The sequence below is a fragment of the Atractosteus spatula genome, chromosome 3, assembly GCF_055471065.1.
Source record: "Atractosteus spatula isolate fAtrSpa1 chromosome 3, fAtrSpa1.hap1, whole genome shotgun sequence".
In the NCBI taxonomy this organism is placed as follows: Eukaryota; Metazoa; Chordata; class Actinopteri; order Semionotiformes; family Lepisosteidae; genus Atractosteus; species Atractosteus spatula.
The window spans coordinates 74,960,082-74,986,576 of record NC_142708.1 but is presented as its reverse complement, the minus strand read 5'-3'; the positions used below and the strand labels follow the sequence as shown (position 1 = coordinate 74,986,576).

Here is a 26,495-nt window from a genome sequence, read left to right as displayed (position 1 = left end):
TTCCCACGCTGGGGCCTGCGTGGCTCTCCGTGAGCGTGCTCTTGCACACGCAGACACGCTGCGGCGCCCTCTCTCCTCTCCACACGCTCCGCCGAGGTGCGCCTGACCGGGAATGCCTCGCGCGCATCTTAAACTTGGACACGTCCCGTCTTTCGATAGCAGTTCAGATAACAGTTCCTTTTACAATTTAAGGATCTCAGGGTGCTTTACACCCCCTCTGAAGAGCAGCCCCTCCTGGGCGACACACCGCAGGCCCAGTGCACACAGAGCAGGGGGAGGAGAGAGAAACTGCTGCTCCGGGTTTCCAGCCACAGCATGCAGAGCCCCCCCCGCAAGACCTCTGCATGTTCCTTCGTCATCAAGTTCCCCGTCTGGTCTTGCTCTGTGTGTGAGAGGCGTCTGTCCACCTGGGATGATCATTAGTATCGAGGATTGCCCAGGATGTCATCACTGGCGTCCGTTTCCCACCTTCCCCAGCTCTCAGCCAGTCTGGAGGCTTCTCTCCGGAGGAAAATGCCCTCCTGTGGAAAAGGAGGAGGGGTGAAATGGTCAGTTTGACCAGAGGTGGACCAGACCAGAGGGATCTGTGTGGAAGTGGAAAAGGTTAGGAAGCAGAAACAGGCAGCCGGAGACGTGAGTCACGTATCGCTTGGCTCTCGCAGTACATGTAAACCCATCGACCTGTGCCATCGATCCCATGCTCCTATTGATCTGTGGTTTTTCTGATATGGCGAAGACTGAGATCCCGGTTATTGATGGGAATGACTCATGAAGTGTCCATATCGAGCTGAACAAGTGTCAACAGGGGCACTTTGTCACCCCATCACCCTCTCCACTCAACATGCCTGAGGCACTGTATCCCGATCTCCATGCGACCTTTTACAGTGCTGACCACAAATTATCTTCCATGGAAAATACAATTTTAATGTCATCCCAATCAGATCATCTGTTTCGCTTTTTTGTGACTGATCAGACTGGAGGAATAACTGACCAGTGTTTCATTCTACATTGTTAAAGGCCTGTGCAGTGAGGGAGCTGCAGTGTTAAGACCTGTACTGTAATGGTCTGTGCAGTGAGGGGGCTGCAGTGTTAAGGCCTGTGCTGTAGTGGTCAGTGCAGTGAGGGGGCTGCAGTGTTAAGGCCTGTGCTGTAGTGGTCAGTGCAGTGAGGGGGCTGCAGTGTTAAGGCCTGTGCTGTAGTGGTCAGTGCAGTGAGGGGGCTGCAGTGTTAAGGTCTGTGCTGTAGTGGTCAGTGCAGTGAGGGGGCTGCAGTGTTAAGGCCTGTGCTGTAGTGGTCAGTGCAGTGAGGGGGCTGCAGTGTTAAGGCCTGTGCTGTAGTGGTCAGTGCAGTGAGGGGGCTGCAGTGTTAAGGCCTGTGCTGTAGTGGTCAGTGCAGTGAGGGGGCTGCAGTGTTAAGGCCTGTGCTGTAGTGGTCAGTGCAGTGAGGGGGCTGCAGTGTTAAGGTCTGTGCTGTAGTGATCAGTGCAGTGAGGGAGCTGCAGTGTTAAGGCCTGTGCTGTAGTGGTCAGTGCAGTGAGGGAGCTGCAGTGTTAAGGCCTGTGCTGTAGTGGTCAGTGCAGTGAGGGGGCTGCAGTGTTAAGGCCTGTGCTGTAGTGGTCAGTGCAGTGAGGGGGCTGCAGTGTTAAGGCCTGTGCTGTAGTGGTCAGTGCAGTGAGGGGGCTTCAGTGTTAAGGCCTGTGCTGTAGTGGTCAGTGCAGTGAGGGGGCTGCAGTGTTAAGGCCTGTGCTGTAGTGGTCAGTGCAGTGAGGGGGCTGCAGTGTTAAGGCCTGTGCTGTAGTGGTCAGTGCAGTGAGGGGGCTGCAGTGTTAAGGCCTGTGCTGTAGTGGTCAGTGCAGTGAGGGGGCTGCAGTGTTAAGGCCTGTGCTGTAGTGGTCAGTGCCGTGAAGTCAGTGTGGTTCTGCTGCCCTGGTCGTTTGTGCAGTGGGGGATTGAGTGCTTGTGACGCACTGTGGCTCAGTGGGAGTCTATGGATGGGGCCCTGGGATTTATAAGCTGTGTGTGAACACCTGAGCCAAACTGCCCGTGATTCTCCTGTGTCCTGTCTCGCCCCGGGGCCTGCACTGCGGAAGTAGCTGGAGAGGCAGGGAGGCAGGGATCGGATGTCGGTGCGCCCCTGTTCCCATTGCTGGGGCAAGCCCCCCTCTTGTCTGCCCCGACACTGGTGGGAGCAGCCCTGTTAGGCTATCCCCCCATCCCCACCCTGCATTGTCTCCTCCACGGCTCAGGACGGCTCGGATTTCAGCCTTGAGACGAGCCCCCCTGTGACTGCGAGCAGGGCCGGCCCCCGTCCCAGCCGTCTCCCTTTCCTGGTGCGGACTGCCGGGCGTCAGCTCGCAGACTCTCCACACACGGGCCTCCGGCACCCTCCTGTGCTGAGGAAATCTATTATCCAGTCTCGTTCACATCCCCAGCAAGACGGCTTCGTGAATCGAAGCCTTTGACATTTTACTGTGAGGCCCCAGAGGACAGAACCACAACACGTTGCCTTCACTGGTTAGGCCAGAAGACACGGCGAGCCACCGGTCACGTGAACACTAATGTACTTCTTCCCTCAATCGGAGCAGCAAGATCTCCAGAGATCTGGCATGTCTCTGAGGAGTTTCTCCCCTAAACGCAGGGCTGCTGGTCGGGGTGTCTTCTCTGTGGGACAGGAAAACTGGATTTAAGGGCTGCACTGTGCCAGACAGCCATCCTTTCCCAGTCTTTTATCCTTTTCTGTTAGGCTGCACAGAGCGCCTTTTATGAGGCCGGTGTGCAATATTCTTGGGACAACAGGAATAAATCTGCTACCGACACTCCTGAGAACAGCGCCTGACTGGGAGGGATGTGCTGAAAGGGAAGGAGGCGATTTAGATGCATTCAGGGCCCTGACAATCTCCTTGAAAGCAATAAAACAACAATATGAATCCATTACAAACCACTAGATGAAGGGCAGGGTTGTGGAATGAGGGCATTGTCATCTAGTCACTTTTCTTACTAGAAACACCCGTGAGAGACACTGCAGGACTAGTTAAACACAGCTGATCCTCGCGGCAGGTAACAGCACAGGCTGTGTGAAAATTTTTGTCTTGGACTGTAAATCTTCCACCTCGTTTGCTGCTCTTGCTCATACTGTGTCCGACAGCTTCTACGGGGTTCACACAGTATACATCTCCACTGTGTGACAAATTCACTATTACCTGTGATTTATGATGTTCTGTTATTTTATAGTGACCTTTTATCACAGACTACAAGTAGACTTGAAAACAGAAGCCTGATGACTGCATACCATTGATGGTAGCTATGTCTCCGCTTCTCCCTGCCCCATGCCCCTTCGCTGGCTTGACCTTGACCTTCCCTTGGCTTCTGCCCTTGAAAGAGAAGAAATACCACTCAGCCCCCTGGTACCGCGATCAGCCTTGGCTCAGGACATGTCGGGATACAAGAGGGAGCACGAAAAGGAGGTGGCTCATGCACCTCAGGGTCTGACAGCTCGGATCCTTGTGCACTGTGTAGGGTGAAACTGGGTTGGTCGTGCAAATGGCCAGTGTTTATTCTGGGGTGGAGTGGGGGCAGGGAAGTGTTGTGAGAAAACAGGATGACTCCTCTGCGTCCCTGTGTAGTTCCTAGAAACTGTTTAAAATTGGATCCGGGGCGTGGGAAAGAGCCTTCTCTTCTTCCCCCTCCCTGTGTCTTCGCATCAGGGACTCCACCGGCTCAGGCCGGCCTCCATAAGTGCGATTCGGAAAGGTGTCGCAAGTGTCTGTGATGAGCTTGCACGCTCAGTCATGTCAGGTTTTGTTGTGTTTGGCACGCTGAGGGTAGTGTGGGCAGACTCAGACTCCCGATTTGAGAACTGCATCGTTCTGTGCGCCTGACCTTTTGAGATCTCCTCCGGCACGGCTCAGGCCGGATCATTTTCTAAAAGCAAACAGGCCGACGGAGTCCTGCTCGTTTAAAGCTCTTCCTGGCCTGAGTGAAAGAGGCAAGAGACGTGCTTTTCTTCTGAAAGTGTGCACGAATGCTGTAAGACGACACTGACGTTTCAGGGCACGATGACTGTCCTTTCCTTCTTTAAAATTGTACTGTTTCATGTCTCCCATGAGACCCTGGGTTCAATTCTGGACCTGGATTGCTATCTCCTCGGAGTTTGCATGTTCCCCCTGTGATCGCATGGGTTTCGTAATGTGCAGTGGTTTCCTCCCAAAGTCCAAAGATATGCTGGTGGGTTAATTGACTTCTGGGCGAATTGGCCCTGGTGTGAGTGGGTGTATGTGGGTGTGTTTTTGTTTGTGTGTGTCGTGGCTGTACCCTGCCTTGTGCCCGTTGCTTGCTGGGACAGGCTCCGGCTCCCCCACGGGCCTGAACTGGAAGGAGAGGATAGAAAATGGATGGATGGTGTCCAGGTAGTGTGTCCTGAATCAGAAACATGGTAGCTGGTGGAAGAGGGCCTGAGCAGGTGAGAGATCCACCGCGACACAGGGCCCAGCGAGGGCTTCCTGCTGCTGGCCGCCGCCCATATCCGTTCTGGCGACTTCCTCCTCAGCCCGTCCAGGCACGGACACAGAGTCACAGGCCGATCCCTCTCCCTTCGGAAGGGCTCCGCGGTCCCGGCTCTCGTTCTTCTGACCAGCCGAGAAGAGGGGTATGTGGCCCCAGTTCAGAAAAACTTCAGAGCGCTGACAGGACTGGCCCCTCTTAGGGAAGCTAAGAGCCAAGCGTGGAAGCTGAGCACAGGGTCTGTCCTTGAACTCAAGTTAAACACTGTAGCACACTTGTTTCACATGTGCACTATCGGCAGTGAAAGATAGAACTGTGGGGGGATGTTCTCTCTCCAGCCTGGGAAAATCTTGATAAACTCTGAGAAGGCACGGAGCTGACTCAGTACAGCGTGAATGTTTCTTTTTCAGGCCTTTTTCATCAGGAATTGGTGCATCGCGCATTTTCTGGTTTGAAAGCTCGCCCCTGACTGGGGGCGGTTTGCGAGGATGCTGGGGGTCAGCAGCAATGTTGGGAGTGAAGGTTTCGTCTTCCCTGTCGGTGCTGAAAGGGCAGACAGAGTTCCGTTTACCTGCGGTCCTGTGTGATGACTTCTGTATCTACTTGTATTCCACTGAGCTGCTCCCGGCAGCTGGGGAGGCCAGGAATCACATGCAACATGATGCCTCACACACAGCAACACAGAAACATCTCACAGAGCTGAGAAAAATCTAAATCCAGCATGCGCTCAACACTACTGCCAGTGGGACAGGATCATTACTTACGATTTTGGAGTCATTAGATGATTTCTAATAGTTTTAACTCCTTGTCTTTGTATAGCACTTTTAATCCCAAAGGATCCCAAAGTGTTTTAGACATAACAGTCAGGATCTCGGTTTTACATCTCATCCGAAGGACGAAACCTCCCGCAGCACAGTGCTCCCTGTCACATTGGTCTGGGAATTGTGGTCCAGAGTAAAGAGCGCCCCCTACTGGTCCACCACCAGCACTAATGGCGGAAATCTGGGATTGTCCTTTGGGGTCTCCCATCCCAGTACTGCCCAGGCCCAGCCTTGCTTACGTTTGAGATCTAATGAGGTCGGACTAATAGGTTCTGAGCTAATTTTGCAATGACTGCTAAAAACAAGTGTATTTTTTTGTCCACTTTCCAATGTAGAGCTTCATCGTGTCAGCTCAGTGTCAAAAACGTGATTTTTGCTCTTAGCATTTCTCATTCCAAAGACAAGTCATAGCTTGGTTTGTTTTTCATGTGGTTGAAAACCTCATTTGAATAACTTATCCACTCCTTTAGAATAAGCTGCATTTTCAAGATAATCCAATATTTAATTTCTGATATCAGGTTATATTTCCTTACCGCCAAAATTACTTGTTAATAAAACATGTATTACCTTGATTATAAGAACAATTTGCCTACAATGAGAAATACAAAGTTACTAAAATTTATTTTCGGCAGCGATATGATCTGATGGTGTTTTGAGCAGAAAAGCTCTTGTAGAGGTGTGTTATTCCATGGTAAAAGCAGAGTAAAACACAGTGAAGCATGGGTGAGTCATGACAGAGAGATGACCACAGTCGCCTTGCTGGATGGTTTGTTCCAGAAACCCATCCTGACAGTTTGCACAAAGTAAGTGCTTCCGGACCAAAGAGATTAAGTTCCTTTAAGGGCTGTATCCGATGTGAACGTGAGCTATTTTCTGCTTAAGTAAGAGCATCATGGGAGAGCAAGTGTCCGAGAATGATTTAATGGGTGGGCGTCTGTCAGAGGAGTTGCTGCTAGCCCACAACTTAGAGCAGTAATGACAGAGAGCCGGGAGGCTGAATTACCAGGAGAAAAGGTGCTCTTTGTGTGAAATGCTCTGCCAGGAAGTCCGCTTTCATTCTGGCATAGTTCACTGACCCTTCAACCGAGCCAAATGAGGCACGTTGCCTGTTCTCTTTCGGCCTGTTAACGAGGCTGCAGATTGCACGGAGCAGCTGAAGCTTCACAAGTCTCTTGAAACATGCGGCTCGTTTTTAGAAATATTAGGCCCCAATTAAAAAAAAGGAACTGGGTCAAATGAGGAGCAGTGTGCTCAGCTGCGGTGCAGCACAGGAGGTCTGGGCGTCCCGGGGAGCAGAGTGGGGAACAAGAGGCTCTTTATAGGTCTGTCTGACAGCTGGGAGAATGCCAGCGATGTTGCCAATGTCCCTGTGGCCTTGTGTTTCCTGTCCCGGGAGGCTCTGGGATCTGGGACTTACTGTGAAGGTGGGATAACAGGTGTGTAGATCTCTCTTTTCTGGGGCCCCTCCTGAGCAGCATCCTGGCTGAGAGGCGATTAGCTCGCTGGGTCAGGCCTCAGGCCCGCTCAGGCCCGCAGGGATAGTTTAGGCAAGTGGTACTGAATGGAAAGCTGAGAAATGAGATTTGCTGTCTGGAGGTCGCAATAAGATCAATCGAAGTGATTGATTCATGGCCCATTTAATCTAAGAAACAAAATGGATTTGCCTAACAGCAGCAGTCTGCTTGGACTGGAGCAGCAGTGCTGTTACCAGTGCTAGGTATTGTAAAAGACTGTTGACCTGGGGTTCTGACAGCATTGTCAAGCAGGGGGAGGCCTCACACCGCGCTGTCCTGGGGTCCCCTCACTCTGACTCACGGGCCGTCCTCAGTCCCTGTTATAAAGTGTGGAGTGTCCTGGACTCGTCCCTGTCTGAGTGGGGCTCAGGTCTCGCTGTCAGACAGTGCTGCCGCAGTCACAGCCGCAGACATATGTGGATGAGCACGGGGCAAAGGCTGCCTCTCCAGGGGAAAGCTCTCTCTTTTCGCTCTCCATCTCTCGGTCTCAGGAGCGGTGGATCTCCTCCAGTGTGCTTCTGGGGATACTTTCATCTCCCTGTCTGCCTGGCCAGCCATCCCCGCCTTGTCCCTGTGTCCCTGTGTCCCTGTGTCCCTGTGGCTCCGCCACACTCCCTTTCTTCTCCCCCTGGCCTCCATCGCCACTCCAGGTCAGAACAGGCCAGGCGGATTCAGGACACAGCACTTTTTTTTTCCTTTGGCACATCACACATTCCCGTTAAAACCTCAATGTGGTCACTTTATTCTTCTGAAATATTAAAAAATAAAGCACTTTGCTGGGATTACCAAAGCATTGTTTTTTGGGACGAATGCAGAGGCTGCAGCAGGACTAGTGGCCTGTAGCCAGGAGGGGAAGATAGACTCCATGTGGCAGATGCTTTGGGTTTTACTTTAAAAATGTTTGCCCTTTAATAGCATTAATATTTCATGGAAGTAGGAATGACCATTTTTCAGCAGCTTACAATCCGAAAGCTGCAAGCATAAATCTTGGCATTGTGTCTGAAACTCAATTATCCATTATGTCTGTAAGTGTGCGGACGCGCTAGCAGTTACTGAGGGGAACAAAAAAGCTCCACCTGCTGTCCCACCAGTGACACTACACACACAGAGAGCTGATCTTCCTGAGTTAGCTCTGGCAGGCCCGTCCTGACCAGCCCGGCCTGGCGGAGCTCCTGACAGCTGCCCTTAACGGGGTTTACGGTGGTATCGCCACTGGCTCTAAGGCCGTGGGGTTTCAGAACAATCCAAAGGGCAGCTTCAAGATGCTGGTCCTCAAAGTCGGTGCTTTTTTCTTAGTTGCAGTTGCGGGCAGTATGGTGATGATGTGGTCAGCAGTGCTGGCCCGGATCTCTTCAGTCCTGGGTTGGATTCTGACCTGGAGTTTTCATCAGGTTGTCCAGTTTGTTTGACTGTTGCCTACAGATTGTCTGAGTGCCCTGTGATGGACAGGTGTCTTGTCCCGGGTGTGGACGGCCACGTGATGGGCTCTGGGTTACCTGAACCCTACCCAAGAATCAGAGGTTCTCTGATGGGGGATGGGTGGACTTGCAGTTGCAGGTGTGATTTTGTGACGCTTGTAGGCGTTAGCCACCTCTCATACCCCTCAAACCGGACACAACCTGCACCCAGGACGGAAGACGCCGGGTGAGACGAGGCGGAGGCTGCTCACGAGCTCTGCTGTGCAGCTTCAGAGTGGGAGCCCCGGGCAGGTCTGTGAGGCGAGATTTATGACCACGGTGCTGCTGCTACTTGCAGAGCTGTGGCACGGTGCCGCTAAATAGCGGAGTGGTTGGGGCATGCCTGCAAACCTGTCCCGGACGTCCAAAATAAAACTCTGCGTTTAACTGGGGAACCACAGGCAGCTCCCTCAATGATGATCCCACAAAACCTTGCAAAGATCGCAGACAGAGGGCGCTGCCGAGCTGGGGGGAGTTCTTCCTGTAGCTGTGAGAAAGTCTTCTTGCACAATCACCACACGTTTTCTTTCACTCGGCAGCACAGCTTGTCATGAGCACCAGGCGTGAGCCAAGGAGACACACCTCTTAGCTCGCAATGTTGTGGAGTTTACTCTGCACTCTTGATCTTCGGTTACTTTTAGCCGAGCTAAATTGTTTTGAAATTAGCTTTCAAATAGCTGCAGTACATGCATTGACTGATGTGAAGGGAGCAGTCCTGTCTGTTCCGTAAAGGGAGGCTGGGTGTAGCAGTTAAAGTAAAGGACTTGTGAACGTGTAGTTTCAGGTTCAAGGCCAGCACCTGTGCCACTGTCTTGTGGTCACTCTGAGCTCATTACTGAAACTCCTTGAGCCTTGTCCTTTAAACTGTCCTGCTGGTCAGGGACTCTGTTCGGCCTCGGTCACTCCCTGATCCAGGGCTACTCAGCCTGCTGCCATTCCAGACCACTGCAGAGCTTGAAGTATAACCCAGCATCCCAGTGTCCAGTGCAGCAGAGGGTCACGTGCGTGTGCCCCCTGAGCACCCCCCAGTGCCAGGTCTCTGCAGGTATCTCCATCCGGCTGCTTGCTTTTTCTGCTAGTGCTGGGAGCGTCTACTCTTTCCTAAGCCCTGAGTAGGTGCTATGGGAACAGGCTGCTCTTGGTAAGCAGCCAGCACTGATGTCATCCCACTGTGTGTGCACGATCATTTTATCCTCTCTTCCATGGGGGGGAGGGCACCGGCCTGACTCCGCAGAGAGTTAAGCAGGGGGCAGCTCAGGGGCAGGCATCTGCTCGCTCCTCGCTCCCCAGAAAGGAGTGTTTTCCTGTTGCTCTCCATTCTCCTTGGCTACCTAGGCGGTGTTGTGTGGCTGGGGTTGGGGACTCAGTGTTTGTTGCTGCTGCAGTAAGCACCGTGGAGAGAGAGAGCTCTTCAGGGAGGGACAAGTAGGGCTCACTCTTGCACCTACTGCTTTACCTGCGTGCAAACAAAAGGATATGGTGTGGCTCTGCATTGCTGTCCTGTGTATTCTTCCTGACCACCTGGCTGAAGTCTTTGCAGAGCAAAATGTAAAATCTTGTTGAACCCAGTAGGTCTGAGGAAATGGAATGCCTGTGCCACACAACATTTTGGCTAAAGGAGGGTTTTGAAAAAGGCTACTCAGAATTGATAGGGAAGAATAGGGAAAAGGGAAGGAAATGAACGTTGCAAAGTGCTCTGAGGTCCATTAGTTTAGACCACACATACATCCTTATTTTGACAACGTGTTCGCTCTGTCTGCCTCAGCAGGCTCCCTCTGCAGGAGCGGGTGACTGTTCCACCACTGGGGAGTGTGGCCTGGTATCCTTGTCTGATCTCCCACCCGTTAGGGGACACCATGTGGTTCTGACAGAAGGCACCCCACCAGTTTCTCTCTGGGATGTGGCTGTGCCTAGTGAGTGGATTCCCTTCAGGGGTCGATCTGCACACAGAACGTCCGCGAGGTGATAGGAGCCCTGTCTTCTGCATTTGCAAAGGCACATAGGTTTAAACAGAGGGCCGTGCCAAGGGAAGGAAATGCACTTTTTAGTGACAGGGATTGTGTTCACAGCCTGTCGACAAGTTACAGTATTACCTGCACATTCTGCCTGCATAAGAGAAAACTTGCTTGTTCCATTGGACCCCCATCACTCTTTCCTGTTCAGAGGAACATGTTTGAAAATTCCATGAGATAGTGGCAGTTCTTTACACAAAGGGCTGCAGGAGTGTGGAACAAGCAACCCAGTCATATTGTTGAAGCCGATATCCTGGCTTCCTTCAAGACGCAGCTGGATCACAAACCAAGCAAGCTTCAAGCAACCTCTACTTGTAATGAGAGGAGGGAGGTCTATTGAAAAATGGCCAGCTGATCATAAAAACTACTCCCTCCTCCTCCCTTTCCCACAAGGCAGGGGTATGCTAATGACATGGGCTGTAATTAAGACCCCCACGTGCTGAAGCAGCAGGGTCACAGAAGAGTGCCGGCTGCTTGCCTCTTGGATCGCAAGTGGCTGCCAGGGAAACGGGAGGCACCAGCCTCCGCACTCGAGCTGCGGGTCAGCTCAGCCGTGACGCCGCAACCTAACCGCGCATGATGTGAGGATCAGCCTCCAGCGCCCCAGCTCTTGCTGAAGCGAAGCGTCAGGGAGAGGCAGCACGAGGAATCTCAATGAGGCAATTCCAGAGCCGGGGCTGGGCTCTCCTGGTAGAGAGGAGAGTGCTGGGGGGAACGGAGACTGGACTCCAGGTTGTCATGGAGCAGCTGGACTGCTGCTGGGCTCCCAGTGAGGTCCATGTTGTAGGAAGAGCAATGGAGGAGCCCTGTGTTCTGCAAGCTTGGACATTTTGGAGGCCACACTGTGGCTCTTTAGGTGAGATTGCCTGACTGCTGAAGAACTCTGCCACACAAATATGCACACCCAGCAAAAACATGCAAAAGGGTTTCCTCCTCAGTAATAATAATAATAATAATAATAATAATAATAATAAACAACTTTTTTATATATAGTGCCTTTAAAGGTGACTTCTCAAAGCGCTTTACAGAATGACAACAACAATAAATAAAAAGAATACACAAGATAAAACACAATTACAATACACAGAGGAGACCGTGGATGGTGGTACCAAGAAAAGCAGAGGGGTGAAGAATGGAACCAGTTCAGTAAAGGCTCTTCTGAAGAAGAGGGTTTTGAGTCTGGATTTGAAGGAGTTTAGAGAAGGTGACTCTCTGATATCCTTGGCAGAGAGTTCCAGAGCTTGGGGACATAACAGGAGAAGGCCCTGTCACCCATAGAGTGTAGACGGGCTTGGGGGACAGTGAAGAGACCAGAGTTAGAAGAGCGAAGGTTGCGAGGTGGGGAGTAGGGCGATAATAGTTCAGACAGGTACTGAGGTGCCAAACATACACTGGTGCAAACTGCATCTGCTCCTCCAGGGTCCAAGTCAGACACTGATTTGTGCGGCACACTAGGCCCGACTGACACTTTAGGAGGTGTTGGTGTCTGCTTGGTTTTGTACGTGGTGTTGTGCTGCTGCTGTATGATTTCACTGTGGCTGCATCTCTCTTTCTCAGTGCCCATCTCTAGCCAAGCTCGCTCAGCGGGTCTGTCTGAGGGAGAGAGATCTGTCTGACTATTAACCTGAAAAATCAACCTGGCACTTTAATATTCCACACTCGGTGAAACTCCCCATTGTGTTACTAACATGTTCCACTGGCTAATGAGTTAGCTAATTCTTAAAGCAAGAGCAAGTCCAAAATTACTAATCACTAGGGTTTGAGCAAACAGTTTCCACTACTCTGTGTAATTCCCTTAAACTCTATCAGCTCAGAAGGGAGAAGCTACAAGGAAATTTAATTGAAGGTGGCAACTGGCCTCTGGGGAAGGCTTAGACTGGCAAGCAGCTAATAAGTGCAGTGAAGTGCTTGTTCAAGTCTGAACAGACCCAGAATCACTGCAGAGCCACAGTGCTGACATGTGTGTCCTCCTGTCTTTCTCTCCTGCAGAAATCCTTCTCCTTGGTGCTGGAGGTGCTGGACCATGACAATGACACTGTGGAGCCAGGTAGGTGGGGCTGCTTCCTGTGATGTGATTGGTGTTTGGGAAGGAAGAAGTCATTAGTCTCTGACCTTAATGACTGGCTGCTCATTACATCACCCAAAGCAATGATCGGCTGGTCCTGACATTGCCCACGTTTTTGTTTTTCATTTTAATTTTCTTTTTTTTTTAATTCTGGAGTTTCATCCTGTGTTTTTTTTTAACTCTCGGTCACCTCAACTGCCCATCCAAGCCATGTTGACAACACTCACAGCTTACGACAGAACACAACATCCACCCAACCACTGATCACAAACTGCAAGGCCCCCTGGAGTCCATCAAGTGCTCCTTCCTTTCTGCCCTAAAGTGGGAAGGAAACTATCATTAAGTACTGGGTTTAACTTGGGATTACAAGGCCACTTGAGAGTGTTTTCATTTATTTTTATTTCACTTTTGCTGTCCCAGTAAGAAACTGAAGTCTTAATTAGAATTGAGCTTTTGGAGAACGTTGTGGCTCAATGCTGTTTATGGAACTGTGGATTCTGACTCATTATTCCGCCTCAAAAACGACATGCTGGCAAGAAGATGCCCCAAGAGGCTCAGTGAGCGACAGTGAACCATCCCCAACTTGTGGGGACTTTTCTAGGCATGACTGTAGCAGACATCAGCAACAGGCACTGGAGCTTTCCAAAACTGTCATCATGTAGACCGCTGCAGCTGACCGACTGGCTCCCTGCGCTGGCCCAGTGTCGACCCGGTTCACTGACGGACTGTCTGCCTGCACCAGCCCAGTGTCGACCCGGTTCACTGACGGACTGCCTGCCTGCGCCGGCCCGGTGTCGATCCGGTTCAGTGATGGACCGTCTGCCTGCGCTGGCCCGGTGTCAACCCGGTTCACTGACGGACTGTCTGCCTGCACCAGCCCGGTGTTGACCCGGTTCGCTGACAGAGTATCTGCCTGCGCCGGCCTGGTTTTGATCTGGTTCACTGACAGACCAGCTGCCTGCACTGGCCCGGTGTTGATCCGGTGCGCTGACGGACTGTCTGCTTGCACTGGCCCGGTGTCGACCCGGTTCACTGACAGACTGTCTGCCTGCACTGGCCCGGTGTTGATCCAGTTCACTGACAGAGTATCTGCCTGCGCCGGCCTGGTTTTGATCTGGTTCACTGACAGACCAGTTGCCTGCACTGGCCCGGTGTTGACCCGGTTCACTGACAGAGTGTTTGCCTGCGCTGGCCCGGGGTTGACCTGGGCCTCTGGAAGTTACTCTGACCTCCCGGACATGTGGGTGCTGGGCAGACAGGGGTGTCTCTCTCAGTATTGTTCCTCTAATCTGCGGTGTGTGGGAAACAGAGGCTGTCTGGGTAGAGGCCTGACCCTGTCTCTACCAGCACAATACAGAGGGCGCAGATAAAGCACACTTTCCCACTGTCACACCAGCTCGTGCACACACGCACCGAGGCTGACCACAGCTCGCTCTCGTCTGAGCAGAAATGCGCACTTCCCTGCTGACACAGTGTGGCCGAGTGGATGGGCAGAGAGAGCCGGGGCTCAGACAGGGACAGGGGCAGAGGAGGGCAGTGGTCAGACACTGGGGGGGCTGGCAGGTGAGGGTGAGAAACAGGATGGCTCAGGGAATACGGCCAGGTGAAGTCACAGGACAAAGTGAGGCCTAGCAAGCCGGCTGGTGAGAACGTAAACACTAGGGGAAAAATTTGTTTTTGCAGTTTCCCACTCTCTCTCTCTCTGCGCCCCCTCCCCCTCGCCTGCCAAGAGGAAGGGCTGCCGTCCCATCCAGAGATGAGCCCGGAGATAATGAGAGAGTGGGAAGTTACCGCAGACTCTCACTGCCTCCCCCCCTCCCCTGCTCTCACACTCGCTCTCTGGCTGATGTCGGCCCCTGGCGTGACCACAGGCCTGGCTGGGGTCCGCAGCTCTTAAAGGAGACCAGCCGGCCTGTCTGCCCTGGGACGATCGTGCTGTAGCTGCCAACCGCTGAGAACATCTGAGGATTCTGGGTGCATCCTGCAGAGTCTCCATCTCCTTCATTCTGGAATCTGATTTATTTGGTCAAGTTTTCCCTTGTTAGGGGCTTTGTGGTAAAACAGCTTCTCTCAGTTGCCTTGAAACTGTCTTAAGCACATCTGCTGGCTGTAATAACTGGAGAGTCTCTTGAATGCGAGCTGTGGGCGCACTTTTCAGATCACAGACAGTCATTTTGCTCTTGGGTGGACATGCAGCTGTCCTCACTGATCAGCTGGAAATTGGTTTGGCCATCTTGTTTTATGACGCTGTAGCTCAGCTCTGTCTGCTCTGGGTTTTCCCTGTGCAAAAGAATCAGCTGTTTCTGTCTTAGTAAGAGGACCTGTATGTTCTCCTTTCGGTATCTGCACAAAAACATCCTTAAAGAGGTTAAGTGTTGCTCGTCTGTTCTGTTATATAACCCTGGCTTTTGCTCTTTATGTACTCAAAGTAATCCGTGGAGTCTGAGCCCTGGAGCTGACCCAGCCCGGCCTGACGTCGCTGTCAGAGGCAGGGCGGGCTCGGTTCCCCGGGCTCACAGACAGAGGGATTATCGATGCTTCCGAAATGCTGTGGCAGTGCAGAGCATACTCTCCTGGTCACGGGGCTGTTGCTCGCCAGCTTCAGCCCAGTTCGTTATTTAAAACACCAGCTCCTCCCCAACACCTGCGAGGCATTTAAGCCCAGGTCCTGTCAGTCGCTGGCATCGATCTCGCTGAGTGGCAAGTTCCAAAAGCCGCTAGCTTCGGCTCAACGCAGGACTGGAGGATCGTTTTCACGGGTGCAGACTCTCTGTGCCCACACCTGATCTGTCATACCCCATCCAGCCCCAGGCCACTGCTCCTGGACCAGGATGCAGATCGTTTCTCTTTTCACGTATTTGTGCCGACTGCAGTGTGGAGAAAAGGTGCTACAGTATATTGAAATAGAAGAATGCAGACAGAATGCAATCCCAGAATCCAGGTCTGCCATCAGAGATCCTAGAGAATCCTGACATTTCACCTGGACCTGCGTGGTAAAAGCTGTCCAGTCCTTTTTTTTTCACTGTAATTGAAAAAACCTCACTTGTGCTTCTCAATGTGCTTCAAAGTTTAACTGCACTTTGTCTGATGTCACCGCGACCTGCCACAGTGATAGACTCCTGCCCTGCTCTGCCCTGGGTAACAGGGCATCTGGATCTGCAGTACGGGCACCGAATGATGCCGTCACGCTGAGCTTGCAGTGCCTGGAGAGAGGGAGGGTCTGTGTGTGTTTCAGTGAGTTTGTATGAATGTTTGTGCTTGCCCATGGCCACTTTGGGTAAAGTGTGATGTTGCAGATTTGTTGCACAGCAGAGCAGGAGAAATGATCCTAAAACCTTAGAAAATGAAGAATCCTCCAGTGCTGGGACTGTAACAGATTAGCACCTCAATCCCCCTGGCAGACAGGAATTACAGCCTGTGCCAGAGGTTGCTTGTTTTCTCCCAGCTCAGCCCTGGCATCAAGCACTAAAGCCACAGTTTGCAATTAGCGCAGCTATGATTCTGTCTGAGCAGCAGCATCCGCAGGGCTGGTTTTCCTGAGGTGTGGTCACTTCCTCTCCTTCCTGTAGCCACGCCCCCCGCAGGGGGCCCAGAGTTCAGAGGTCAGAGGGCAGGTAGCGTGGTGCCAGGCTGCCTCACTGAGAGGCTGGCGGCTGGTTCGCCTGTGCTGGCCCTGCGTAGGCACAAATGCTAATCCCTGGGGATTAGAGGGGAGTTTTAGCCATGTTGCGGGTGACATCAGAGGTTGTGAATGGAGCCTGGCTGGCCTAGAGCGAGGACAAGGGAAGGAGAAGGGAGGGCAGGATTAAAACCCTGACATCTCTATCTCACACACAAACCCGTCTCCTTTTACTTTTTCCATCCGAGAGCACAAATCCCCTTATCTCTGGCTCGCTCCCGCTCTCCTGCTCCGTCCAGCGCAGCGCAGGGAGGGCGCCGGGCTCGCCTGGAGTGTCAGGGCCTCCAGCCTCGGTGTGATCTGAGAGCAGTTTTCCTGTGGCAGTTCCAGCTCCCTGTTGAACTTCCTGCAACCAATTGTTTGGCGCGTGAAGCAGTGGAACTGGAAAAACACAATAACAAAGGTTGTACAAAAGATATGGGTTTAACAGCGTCTCTAATCACCCTCTCCCCCCCATCCCTCTCTTCCCCTCCCTCCATCCCTATCTCTCTCCCCCTATATCTCTCTGTCTCCCCCCTCTATTCCTCTCTCTCTCCCCTCCCTCGTCCCTCTCTCTCTCCCTTTTCCACCCCTCTCTCTGTTCCTCTCCCTCTTCTTCCCTCCATTCTTCTCCCTCCCTCCGTCATTCTCTCCTGCCCCCCTCTACCCCCCTCTCTCTCCCCTCCGCCCCCATGCTCTCTCTGCCCCTGCATGCTCAGGGCACGAGGAGCTGATTGACCGGGTCCTGCTGTCCTCCATGCTGAACCCCAGCGAGCAGTGGCAGAGTTTCTGGCACCATGGCCGAGTCAGCCTGGAGTACAAGCTGCGCTTCCTCTGCGATGCCAACTACTACGGCCCCTTCTGCAACAAGTTCTGCCGCGCCAGGGACGACTTCTTCGGGCACTTCACCTGCGACGCCACTGGCAGCAAGGTGTGCATGGAGGGCTGGATGGGTCCTGAGTGCCGGCAAGGTGAGCAGGGTGTGGGCGTGGCCGGCGGTTACAGGCGGGGCAGGGAGTGGGAGGGTGTGGGCGTGGCCGGCGGTTACAGGCGGGACAGGGAGTGGGAGGGTGTGGGTGTGGCCGGCGGTTACAGGCGGGACAGGGAGTGGGAGGGTGTGGGCGGGGGTGTGGGCGTGGCCGGCGGTTACAGGCGGGGCAGGGAGTGGGAGGGTGTGGGCGTGGCCAGCGGTTACAGGCGGGGCAGGGAGTGGGAGGGCGTGGGCTGGGGGTGTGGGCGTGGCCGATGGTTACACGCGGGGCAGGGAGTGGGAGGGCGTGGGCGGGGGTGTGGGCGTGGCCGGCGGTTACAGGCGGGGCAGGGAGTGGGAGGGCGTGGGCTGGGGGTGTGCTGTACAGCAGGTGAACAGTAAGTGAAGGAGAATATGAAAGGCTCTTCAGAAGGGGACAAACCAAACCTGAACCAGCATCACTGTGTCACCCATCACTGCACTGACCACTACAGCACAGACCTTAACACTTCAGCCCCCTCACTGCACTGACCACTACAGCACAGACCTTAACACTTCAGCCCCCTCACTACACTGACCACTATAGCACAGACCTTAACACTACAGCCCCCTCACTACAGCACAGACCTTAACACTTCAGCCCCCTCACTACACTGACCACTACAGCAAAGACCTTAACACTACAGCCCCCTCACTGCACTGACCACTATAGCACAGACCTTAACACTGCAGCCTCCTCACTACAGCACAGACCTTAACACTTCAGCCCCCTCACTACACTGACCACTACAGCACAGACCTTAACACTTCAGCCCCCTCACTACACTGACCACTATAGCACAGACCTTAACACTACAGCCCCCTCACTGCACTGACCACTATAGCACAGACCTTAACACTGCAGCCTCCTCACTACAGCACAGACCTTAACACTTCAGCCCCCTCACTACACTGACCACTACAGCACAGACCTTAACACTTCAGCCCCCTCACTACACTGACCACTATAGCACAGACCTTAACACTACAGCCCCCTCACTGCACTGACCACTATAGCACAGACCTTAACACTGCAGCCTCCTCACTACAGCACAGACCTTAACACTTCAGCCCCCTCACTACACTGACCACTACAGCACAGACCTTAACACTTCAGCCCCCTCACTACACTGACCACTATAGCACAGACCTTAACACTACAGCCCCCTCACTGCACTGACCACTATAGCACAGACCTTAACACTGCAGCCTCCTCACTACAGCACAGACCTTAACACTTCAGCCCCCTCACTACACTGACCACTACAGCACAGACCTTAACACTTCAGCCCCCTCACTACACTGACCACTATAGCACAGACCTTAACACTACAGCCCCCTCACTGCACTGACCACTATAGCACAGACCTTAACACTGCAGCCTCCTCACTACAGCACAGACCTTAACACTTCAGCCCCCTCACTACACTGACCACTACAGCACAGACCTTAACACTTCAGCCCCCTCACTACACTGACCACTATAGCACAGACCTTAACACTACAGCCCCCTCACTACAGCACAGACCTTAACACTTCAGCCCCCTCACTACACTGACCACTACAGCAAAGACCTTAACAGTACAGCCCCCTCACTGCACTGACCACTATAGCACAGACCTTAACACTGCAGCCTCCTCACTACAGCACAGACCTTAACACTGCAGCCTCCTAACTGCACTGACCAGCAACAAAGTTATTTACTAGGTATTAGGGGGGCAATTAATACTTCTTCCAAAGTCTAGTGTTGCATTGTTTGGAAATATAACCCAGGTTGTAATTTTTCAATGTTTTGCCTGTTATCGTCAGTGACAGTCTAATTCTGCCTTTTCTCTCTTTCTCTTCCAGCTGTCTGCAGGCAAGGCTGTCACCTGGCTCACGGGTACTGCAGCACCCCAGGGGAGTGCAAGTGAGTGCTTTATCAGCCTGATTGATTGATTGATTGCAACATACAAAGTAATGGCATTAGAATCAATGAGCAGCAGCCACTACTGCCCCCAGGAGAGCAGCCCGGGTTCGAGGCAGAGCGGAGCTGTGCAGTGGGGAGGGTGGGTTGGGGGGAAGAAAGGGTCATAAAACGAGGTGGAGAGGAGGTCAGGTCGAGGGGTTCAGGGACCCCTGACTTCTACTGCACTGGGGTTTGATGTTCTGGAGACACAGGATTAGCAAAGGAGAAGGGGCGAGGGAGAGCAGGCTGAGCTGATGGAACAGACCGGGGTGGGGACTGGGACGGAGGGAGACCGCAGGGCCCGCTGGCCCTCGGAGAGCCTGCTCAGTCGATTCATCACTTCAATTAAGATCAGAGGGGGATCGAAGCCCCCAGAGGGCCGTATCGAGGTGGGGGGGGTGATCTTGACAAGGCGCCAAGCAGCTTGGATAGACGACTGGCCGAACGGAGCCCCGGTCCAGATGAGCGGCCAGCCAGATGTCACCGGCGGGGGGGGGTCAGTCTGGGCCACGAGGCAGCGGCGCAGCCCGACCCCCCCACCCCCGAACCCAGACACTCTCTTCCTGAGCAGCTCGTGTCTCCATTCACTCCCTGCAACGGTCAGGCCGGGGGGAGCTGCGGGGCGACGAGAAGGCACGCTGGGGAAATAAATTATCGGGATAATTACCCTCAGAATGACTCGGGAATGTTTTTGTGGAAGGGGGATTCCACAGCTCCTCCCAGAGGCCTCTCTGCTGCTGGTGGCTTCCTGTGCCCTCCCCCTTGTCAAGGGTCTCTCTGCGGCTGGGAGACAGAGTGGGGCTGGCCGAGGGCCACGTAGCCAGAGGAACCGAGGAGGGAGAGCGAGGGATTGGGAGAGAGGGAGGGACGGAGCGAGGGATTGGGAGAGAGGGAGGGACAGAGTGAGGGACACAGTGAGGTTTAGAGAGGGAGGGACAGAGCGAGGGACACAGTGAGGGTAAGAGAGGGAGGGACAGAGGGCTAGCGAGTGGGAGAAGAGAAAGAGAGATGGAGAGAGGGAGAACCAGGGGAATAGTGAGAGGGAGAGGGACACTGGGAGGTGGAAATTAAAATTGGTCCCCTCCCAAAGACTTAGGCTCAGTGCTGCCACGGCTCCCCAGAGGGCAAACAGGGGCCCTACTGCCAGTTCCTCTGCAGCAGGAGATACCCACACCTGCGCTCGGAGCCCAGTGAGAGCATCACTCTGCACCCTGCATGACCACTTACAGGCGTCTAAAACTCTGGAGATTCAGTGTCTAATGGATTTCATTCCACCTGAGCTTTAAAATGACTTAATTGGGCCAATTACTGGTTTAATTAGCACACATTAACATGTGTCTGTGATCACTGACTCTTTAACTGTCCTTATAAAACCTGCAGGCCCAAGGTAACTGACCCCTGACCTGCAGGGACTCTTTAAGCGGCGTGCTGCAAGACATCTGTGACAGTTTCCTGCTTTGAGAGTTAAAATAGCTGTGAAGTCTGCTGGCCTGTGTTTGATGAATGAGATCCAGTGTCTAGCCAGCTGGAATTGGCCTCCCAAGATAAACAGGCCATCAGCTCTCTGTAGTTCTTCAAAGAACAGGTCATCTGGCCATTTCCTTAGTGCAGGGGACACAGAGTGAAGGCCTGTAAGTTAACTAATAACTATTGCACAGTGTCGCAAAACATCCCTCTTGGGAAAGCTGGAGTGGACCGGTCTAAATAAAAGCTGGCTGTGAGCACAAGCCCCCTCCAGCAGACAAGCCTCCACCAAAACAATCTAACTGGGGCTTACCATAAAAGCCTTTTAATTTTGTTGTATTAAATTTCTAACAGGGTTCTGGGAACAGCTGTGATTTTATTTAAGAAAGAGCAGAGAACCCCCCCCCCACTAGCCTCTACAGGGAAATGGGGGTATTAGCCCATGTCCTCTGGCCTGCTCGCAGAGTCCTGCACACACTTTCCTCAGGCGACATTTCCCTCGCAATTTCAGGGACCCCCTTGGGCCCGGAGAGGGAGCTGAAACGTGATGGCCGTGTGGGTATTTCTGTGTTGAGTGCGAGGTGGCTCATGAAGGGTGAGCGCGCCGGAGTGCGTTCTGGCGTGTGCGTGCGCTTGTGCAGGCCGGCGGGGTGTGAACCGGACGCCCCGCGCGGGTGCCGGGGGCGGGAACGACGACAGCGGCTCACTCCGGCTCTCCCTCTCTCTCTCTCTCTCTCTCTCCCCGAGCGCAGGTGTCACTACGGCTGGGAGGGCCCGCTGTGCGACCGGTGCGTGACGTTCCCGGGCTGTGTCCACGGCAGCTGCTCCGAGCCGTGGATGTGTGTGTGCGACACCAACTGGGGCGGCCTGCTGTGCGACAAAGGTGAGGGACGGGGGACCCCGCAGCACCCTGCACCCCGTCCGGTCAGCTGGCCCTGCGACCTCTGGGGGCTGCCCACACACATACACGTTGTCTTAGAGTGCAGCTTCTCAAGAGGCGCTGGCTCGCAGTCGAACCAGCAGCAGGCCCAAGGACCTTAGGAGCTCACAGAGGAGGTGGATTTGTTGTTTGTCTAGATCTGCAGGGCAGTAGGGGAGAGTAGGGCAGTAGGGGAGAGTAGGGGCCACCCCGCTTCAGTCGGGCTCCTTCTCTTCCTCCCCCCTGCGTGTCTCCAGCGGCGACAGAGCTGGGGGGCGCGCAGTGTCACTGGGCAGAGTGGCACCGTCAGCCCAGCCTGCTAACTCCTGCTTTTCTGCTCCTCAGACCTCAACTACTGTGGCACCCACCAGCCCTGCCAGAACGGGGGCACCTGTGCCAACACAGAGCCCAACGAGTACCAGTGCATCTGCCGGGACGGCTTCCGGGGCAAGAACTGCGAGATCGGTGAGCGGCCGGCATTCACAAACAGTTCGGATCGTCTGTTGTGTGTCTGATAGTGAATTCAGATTGGTGGGTTGATTGAACCCTTTTTACCCGAAGGGTTGTTAATAAGCACAGGACAGTAGATGAGAGAAGGTGCCACCCTGCTCCCTCACCAGGGTTGTGTCTGCCTTCTCTCTCTCACAGCAGACGAGCTCTTAGCTCTCATTGACTCCTCTTCAGCCCGGCTCACTCACTGCTGACCCTCCGCAGCTGGGAGAGCTAGTCTGCCCTGCAGCCAGCTCAGGACTGAATCCTGCTTGCCCTCTCCCGGGGAGGTGTTCGGCGTGCTCTTACGCCACTCCCCCAGCTCAGGCCCACTCACGGCCTCAGCTGTGCTTGCTGGAGCAACGCTCTCTTTTGCGAGTTGCGCCCCATACCGAACACACCCTGTGTGACACCACAATACACACTGCACACACAGCACACCTGGTGAATACATACTGCACACACCGCACACCTGGTGAATACATACTGCACACACCGCACACCTGGTACATAGGTACTGCACACAGTGCACACCTGGTGAATACACACCGCACACCTGGTACATAGGTACTGCACACACCGCACACCTGGTACATAGCTAAGTGCTCTGAGGATCTCAGTGACATTTTTCTTGAAAAACACCAATGCAACCTATTCACAGTCCTTCCTCATAACTTCCACTTGTGTCTGATGGCATTTCTTTTAAACCCAGGAAAATGCTGGCGACTGCTCCTAGGGTGGCAATCTCCTTTTTATAACACTATGACCAGTATTGCACACATTATCCCAGATCAAGAGTGCATTGCATAGCTTTAACTTGTCACTCCCTCATTTAGCTAGAACTTAAGAAGCACCAGTAGGAGTACAGGAAAGTGTGACTGGTCATGTGTGTGTTTGCAGTGGAGCACTCGTGTCTCTCCAACCCCTGTGCCAATGGAGGGACCTGCGTAGAGGAGGCTGAGGGCTTCTACTGTGTGTGTCCCGAGGGCTGGACTGGACCCAGCTGTACCACAGGTAACCCAGCCTGACCAGTGACCAGTGAACAGCTCCTGAAACTGTCGCAGCTATGTCTACTTGAAAGTGACTCTTCTTGTCAAACCATCAGGATAAAAGCACAGTACGATGCAGTAACGTGCATTCAGATCATGGTAAAAGCACAATAAGATGCTGTAAAGTGCAGTCAGATCAGGGTAAAAGCACAGTAAGATGCAGTAATTTGCACTCAGATCATGGTAAAAGCCTAGTAAAGTGCAGTCATGTGCAGTCAGATTGTGGTGAAAGCATACATCACTCTGGCCAGGGAGCTTCCCTCTCTGACGTGACCTCACCTAGAACACCTTTATTCTCACAAGACACCACATGTTGACTCTGGTACTAAGCTGGTTAAGTAATTGGCTTGTGAGCCTCGAATGGCTCAGATGAAATGTACGTATCTGGCAAGTGCCTTGAATGGACCAGACAGGTAATACCTTAACCGGATTACGAAGCCTTTAAATAGTATCCGGGGCTGCTGCTCGACCCCGAGCTCCTTGATCTGTGAAAGAGGTTAGATCTGCATCCTGTTCCTTCACCCTCCCTCGCACCTGTCCCATTCCCTTGGTAACACCTTCTTCCCACCTGGTCTGCCCCTTGGCCACTTTCCATATGTCCTTATCATTGACCCCGCCTCCTCCCACCTATACTGTCCCTTGGTCAAACCCTCCACCTGTCCTGTCTGTTGGCCATGCCCCCTTTCCATATGTCCTTATCATTGACCCTGCCTCCTCCCACCTATACTGTCCCTTGGCCACACCCCCTCCCAACTGTCCTTTCCGTGGGCCACGCCCTCTTACCCACGTGTCCCGTCCATTGGCCACGCCCTCTTCCCACCTGTCCTACCCCTGGGCCATGATCTCTTTTCACCTGTCTTGTCCCTTGGCCACGCCTCCTCCCACCTGTACTGTCCCTTGGTCACACCCCCTCCCACCTGTCCTGCCCCTGGGCCACTCCCTTTTCCCCACCTGTCCTGCCCATGGGCCACACCCCTTCCCCACCTGTCTTGCCGTTGGGCCACGCCCCTTTCCCACCTGTCCTGGCCCTGGGCCACTCCCTTTTCCCCACCTGTCCTGGCCCTGGGCCACTCCCCTTTCCCACCTGTCCTGGCCCTTGGTCACACCCCCTTCCACCTGTGCTGTGCTGTGCATTGCTCAGGGCTCTCTGCTCGCTGCTATGGTTCCAGTTGTGGCCATTTGGCTCTTCTAGCTTTGGTAGTCAGTAGCTGATTGATCCGCGTGTCCCACACAGGCTTTTCCTTGAAATAAATCGATTTCAGCAACAGCAGCTCCCACACTCCCAAAACACCTTGGATAAAGACGTGCCACCTGTTCCATGTAGTTTCAAGGATTTTCTGCAGTAGTGTGTCTTTTATACTGCATGAATTACAGTGGCTTGACCAGGCGCCTGTCTGTGGCTCCCTCTAGGTTCAGAGTGCACCATGACACCGGACAATCCTACAGTACATAGTCCAGTGTACACTGTCACGAGGGCGGTGTGGATATTGCAGGCTTCTCTGTGTCCAGTCAGCCTGCCCAGAGTGAAGAATACAGTCTCATAAAATCCAGTGTCTTGGTTTGGCCTAAGAAAGCAGATGCCTGGGACTGTGCCCACATGTTGTAGCAGGCCAGCCCGTGCAGCTGGTGCTGTCAAGAGAGGTGTCATTATTGCTGCGTATGAAAGGGTGATGTTTCAGTGAAGGGGGTGGTTTAACATGCGCTGAGCTGGATGAAGCTGGGGGCGTGGATCCAGGCAGGTAGGAACAGAACCCATTTTGGCACTGCCACCCCAATCCCATCCTCCCCCCCCCCCGCCCCCCGCCTTTTCACCACCTCACAGGAGTGGGCTCTGGCGGTGGCGGGGCGCCGACAGCCACACCTCGTCAGGAATGAGAACTGGCCCAGACAGACAGGGAGCCAGCTGGAACTGGCTGATCTGTGCTGTCTGCACCCAGCCCAGCCTCGGCGCGCTGCGAGAGCAGGAGGGAGGGGTGTGAGCGAGCTGGTCCTGAGACCGGATATCCCCCCAGCCCGGAGCAGACTCCCGTTCTCAACGGTCTATCTGACCACGAGGCTGGGGCCGTCAGCAGCGCTGAGTCAGTCCTTGCCCGGCGAACTTGGAAATGAGTGACGGCCTAAAACCTGTTTCTGCGCCCCTTCGCAGGCGTGAACGAGTGCCAGCCCAATCCGTGCAGCCAGGGGGGGACGTGCCGGCAGCTCCAGCATGGGTTCGAGTGCCTTTGCCCACCGCAGTGGACCGGCAGAACGTGCCAGCTGGGTAAGCTGCGTGCCGACAGGCGTCAGCGCAAGGGCAGCGGTTCTGGCCAGCAGGTGCTGCTCCCCTGCCTCTGAGACCCCAGCCTGACCCCAGCCTGACCTCAGCCTGAGCACAGAGAGCAGGATTCCAGCCCGGGCTCAAGACTGATAGAAATTGAATTGCCCAATTTTCTCTCAGTTCCGTGGCATTCATATCCGCTTTGTACACAAGCATCAGCGTCCCATTCCGTTCACCCCACATAGCCAATTCAGGTGCTCCAGTCTACTCCATGCGATGCCCTGGGTTTTGCTTCAGGTGTCCCTGTGGTTCTCATTTACTCACTTACTCAAAGCCGTAGTGTTAGTCTTGGAGTCGAAACCGGCAGTACGAAGAAGGTTGCTTGTGATTCAGTTTAGAAGTTTAGAATGGTCACTGGTCTTGCCGATCGCTGCAGATTGAAAATAAGTGAAGATATGCAGACTTGCATTTTGCAGCTCACAAAGTTCCAAACAGGGTGACACTCTTCGGATTAAAATGCCTTGTCGGTAACTGTGAGCACTGGCTCTTAGTATTCATGGCTTCAGGGATTCAGCCTCATGTTTCCCTCTCCGGTCACAGGCAGAGCAAGAGCAAGGCGGGCGTGATATATCACCCTCTCATCAGAGAGGAGCCTAAGAGTGCTTCTTCTTCGATACACACGCAGGAGAGAGAGGGAATAAGAGATCGATTCTTCACCGTGATGGACACACGTGACATCACAATTGAATCAATCACAGGCTTGGCTGCCCTCCAAGAGCACTGTCATGATGGAAATCCGATCCTGTACCTGCACCAGAGCAGCACTCGTTTCTTAATATATCCTTTACCGCAGTCAATACCCGTCGATGTGGCATTCGTGCCTTTGAGATTAGGTTTAATTAAGGAGATTGCCGTGATTCTGGTAGGGCTTCTGCAGAGATGAAAACAGTAAACAAAACATTGATTTTTTTTCATGTTTTTTTTTTTCTCCATCTGTCCCAGACACTAACGAGTGTGACAGAGGGGTGTGTGTCAATGCTGTGGCGTGCCACAATCTGATCGGAGGATACTTCTGCGACTGTCAGCCAGGCTGGACCGGGCAGGACTGCGACATCAGTGAGTAGAGGGGAGTCGCTCCTCCGGGCACAGACAGAGCCGTCGGGACAGGAACACGGAGTGTGAGGTCGGCTGCAGTCCTGGCCAGTGTTGCATCAGATCAGCCCCTGTTCTTCCGAATGAGCAGTGAAACTGCGTGGAAGTGAATATAAAACCTAGAACAAAGTACTTCTTTACTTTAAGGGGTGGTGGGAGTGTGAGACAAGTGAGTCGGATAT

General features: G+C 53.5%; 1 protein-coding gene across 1 annotated transcript in view; it reads left to right on the top strand.

Annotated features, from left to right (window-relative positions):
- The window catches only part of LOC148838736 (uncharacterized), a 45,055-nt gene that overhangs the window by 13,500 nt on the left and 5,060 nt on the right, over positions 1-26,495 (top strand). Inside the window, exons 3-10 of the mRNA XM_088910753.1 lie at positions 12,293-12,350; positions 16,746-16,997; positions 18,884-18,944; positions 21,200-21,330; positions 21,712-21,831; positions 22,756-22,869; positions 25,051-25,164; positions 26,164-26,277. Coding sequence (XP_088766879.1) covers positions 12,293-12,350; positions 16,746-16,997; positions 18,884-18,944; positions 21,200-21,330; positions 21,712-21,831; positions 22,756-22,869; positions 25,051-25,164; positions 26,164-26,277 — 964 coding nt within the window. The remainder of the gene's footprint in view (positions 1-12,292; positions 12,351-16,745; positions 16,998-18,883; positions 18,945-21,199; positions 21,331-21,711; positions 21,832-22,755; positions 22,870-25,050; positions 25,165-26,163; positions 26,278-26,495) is intronic.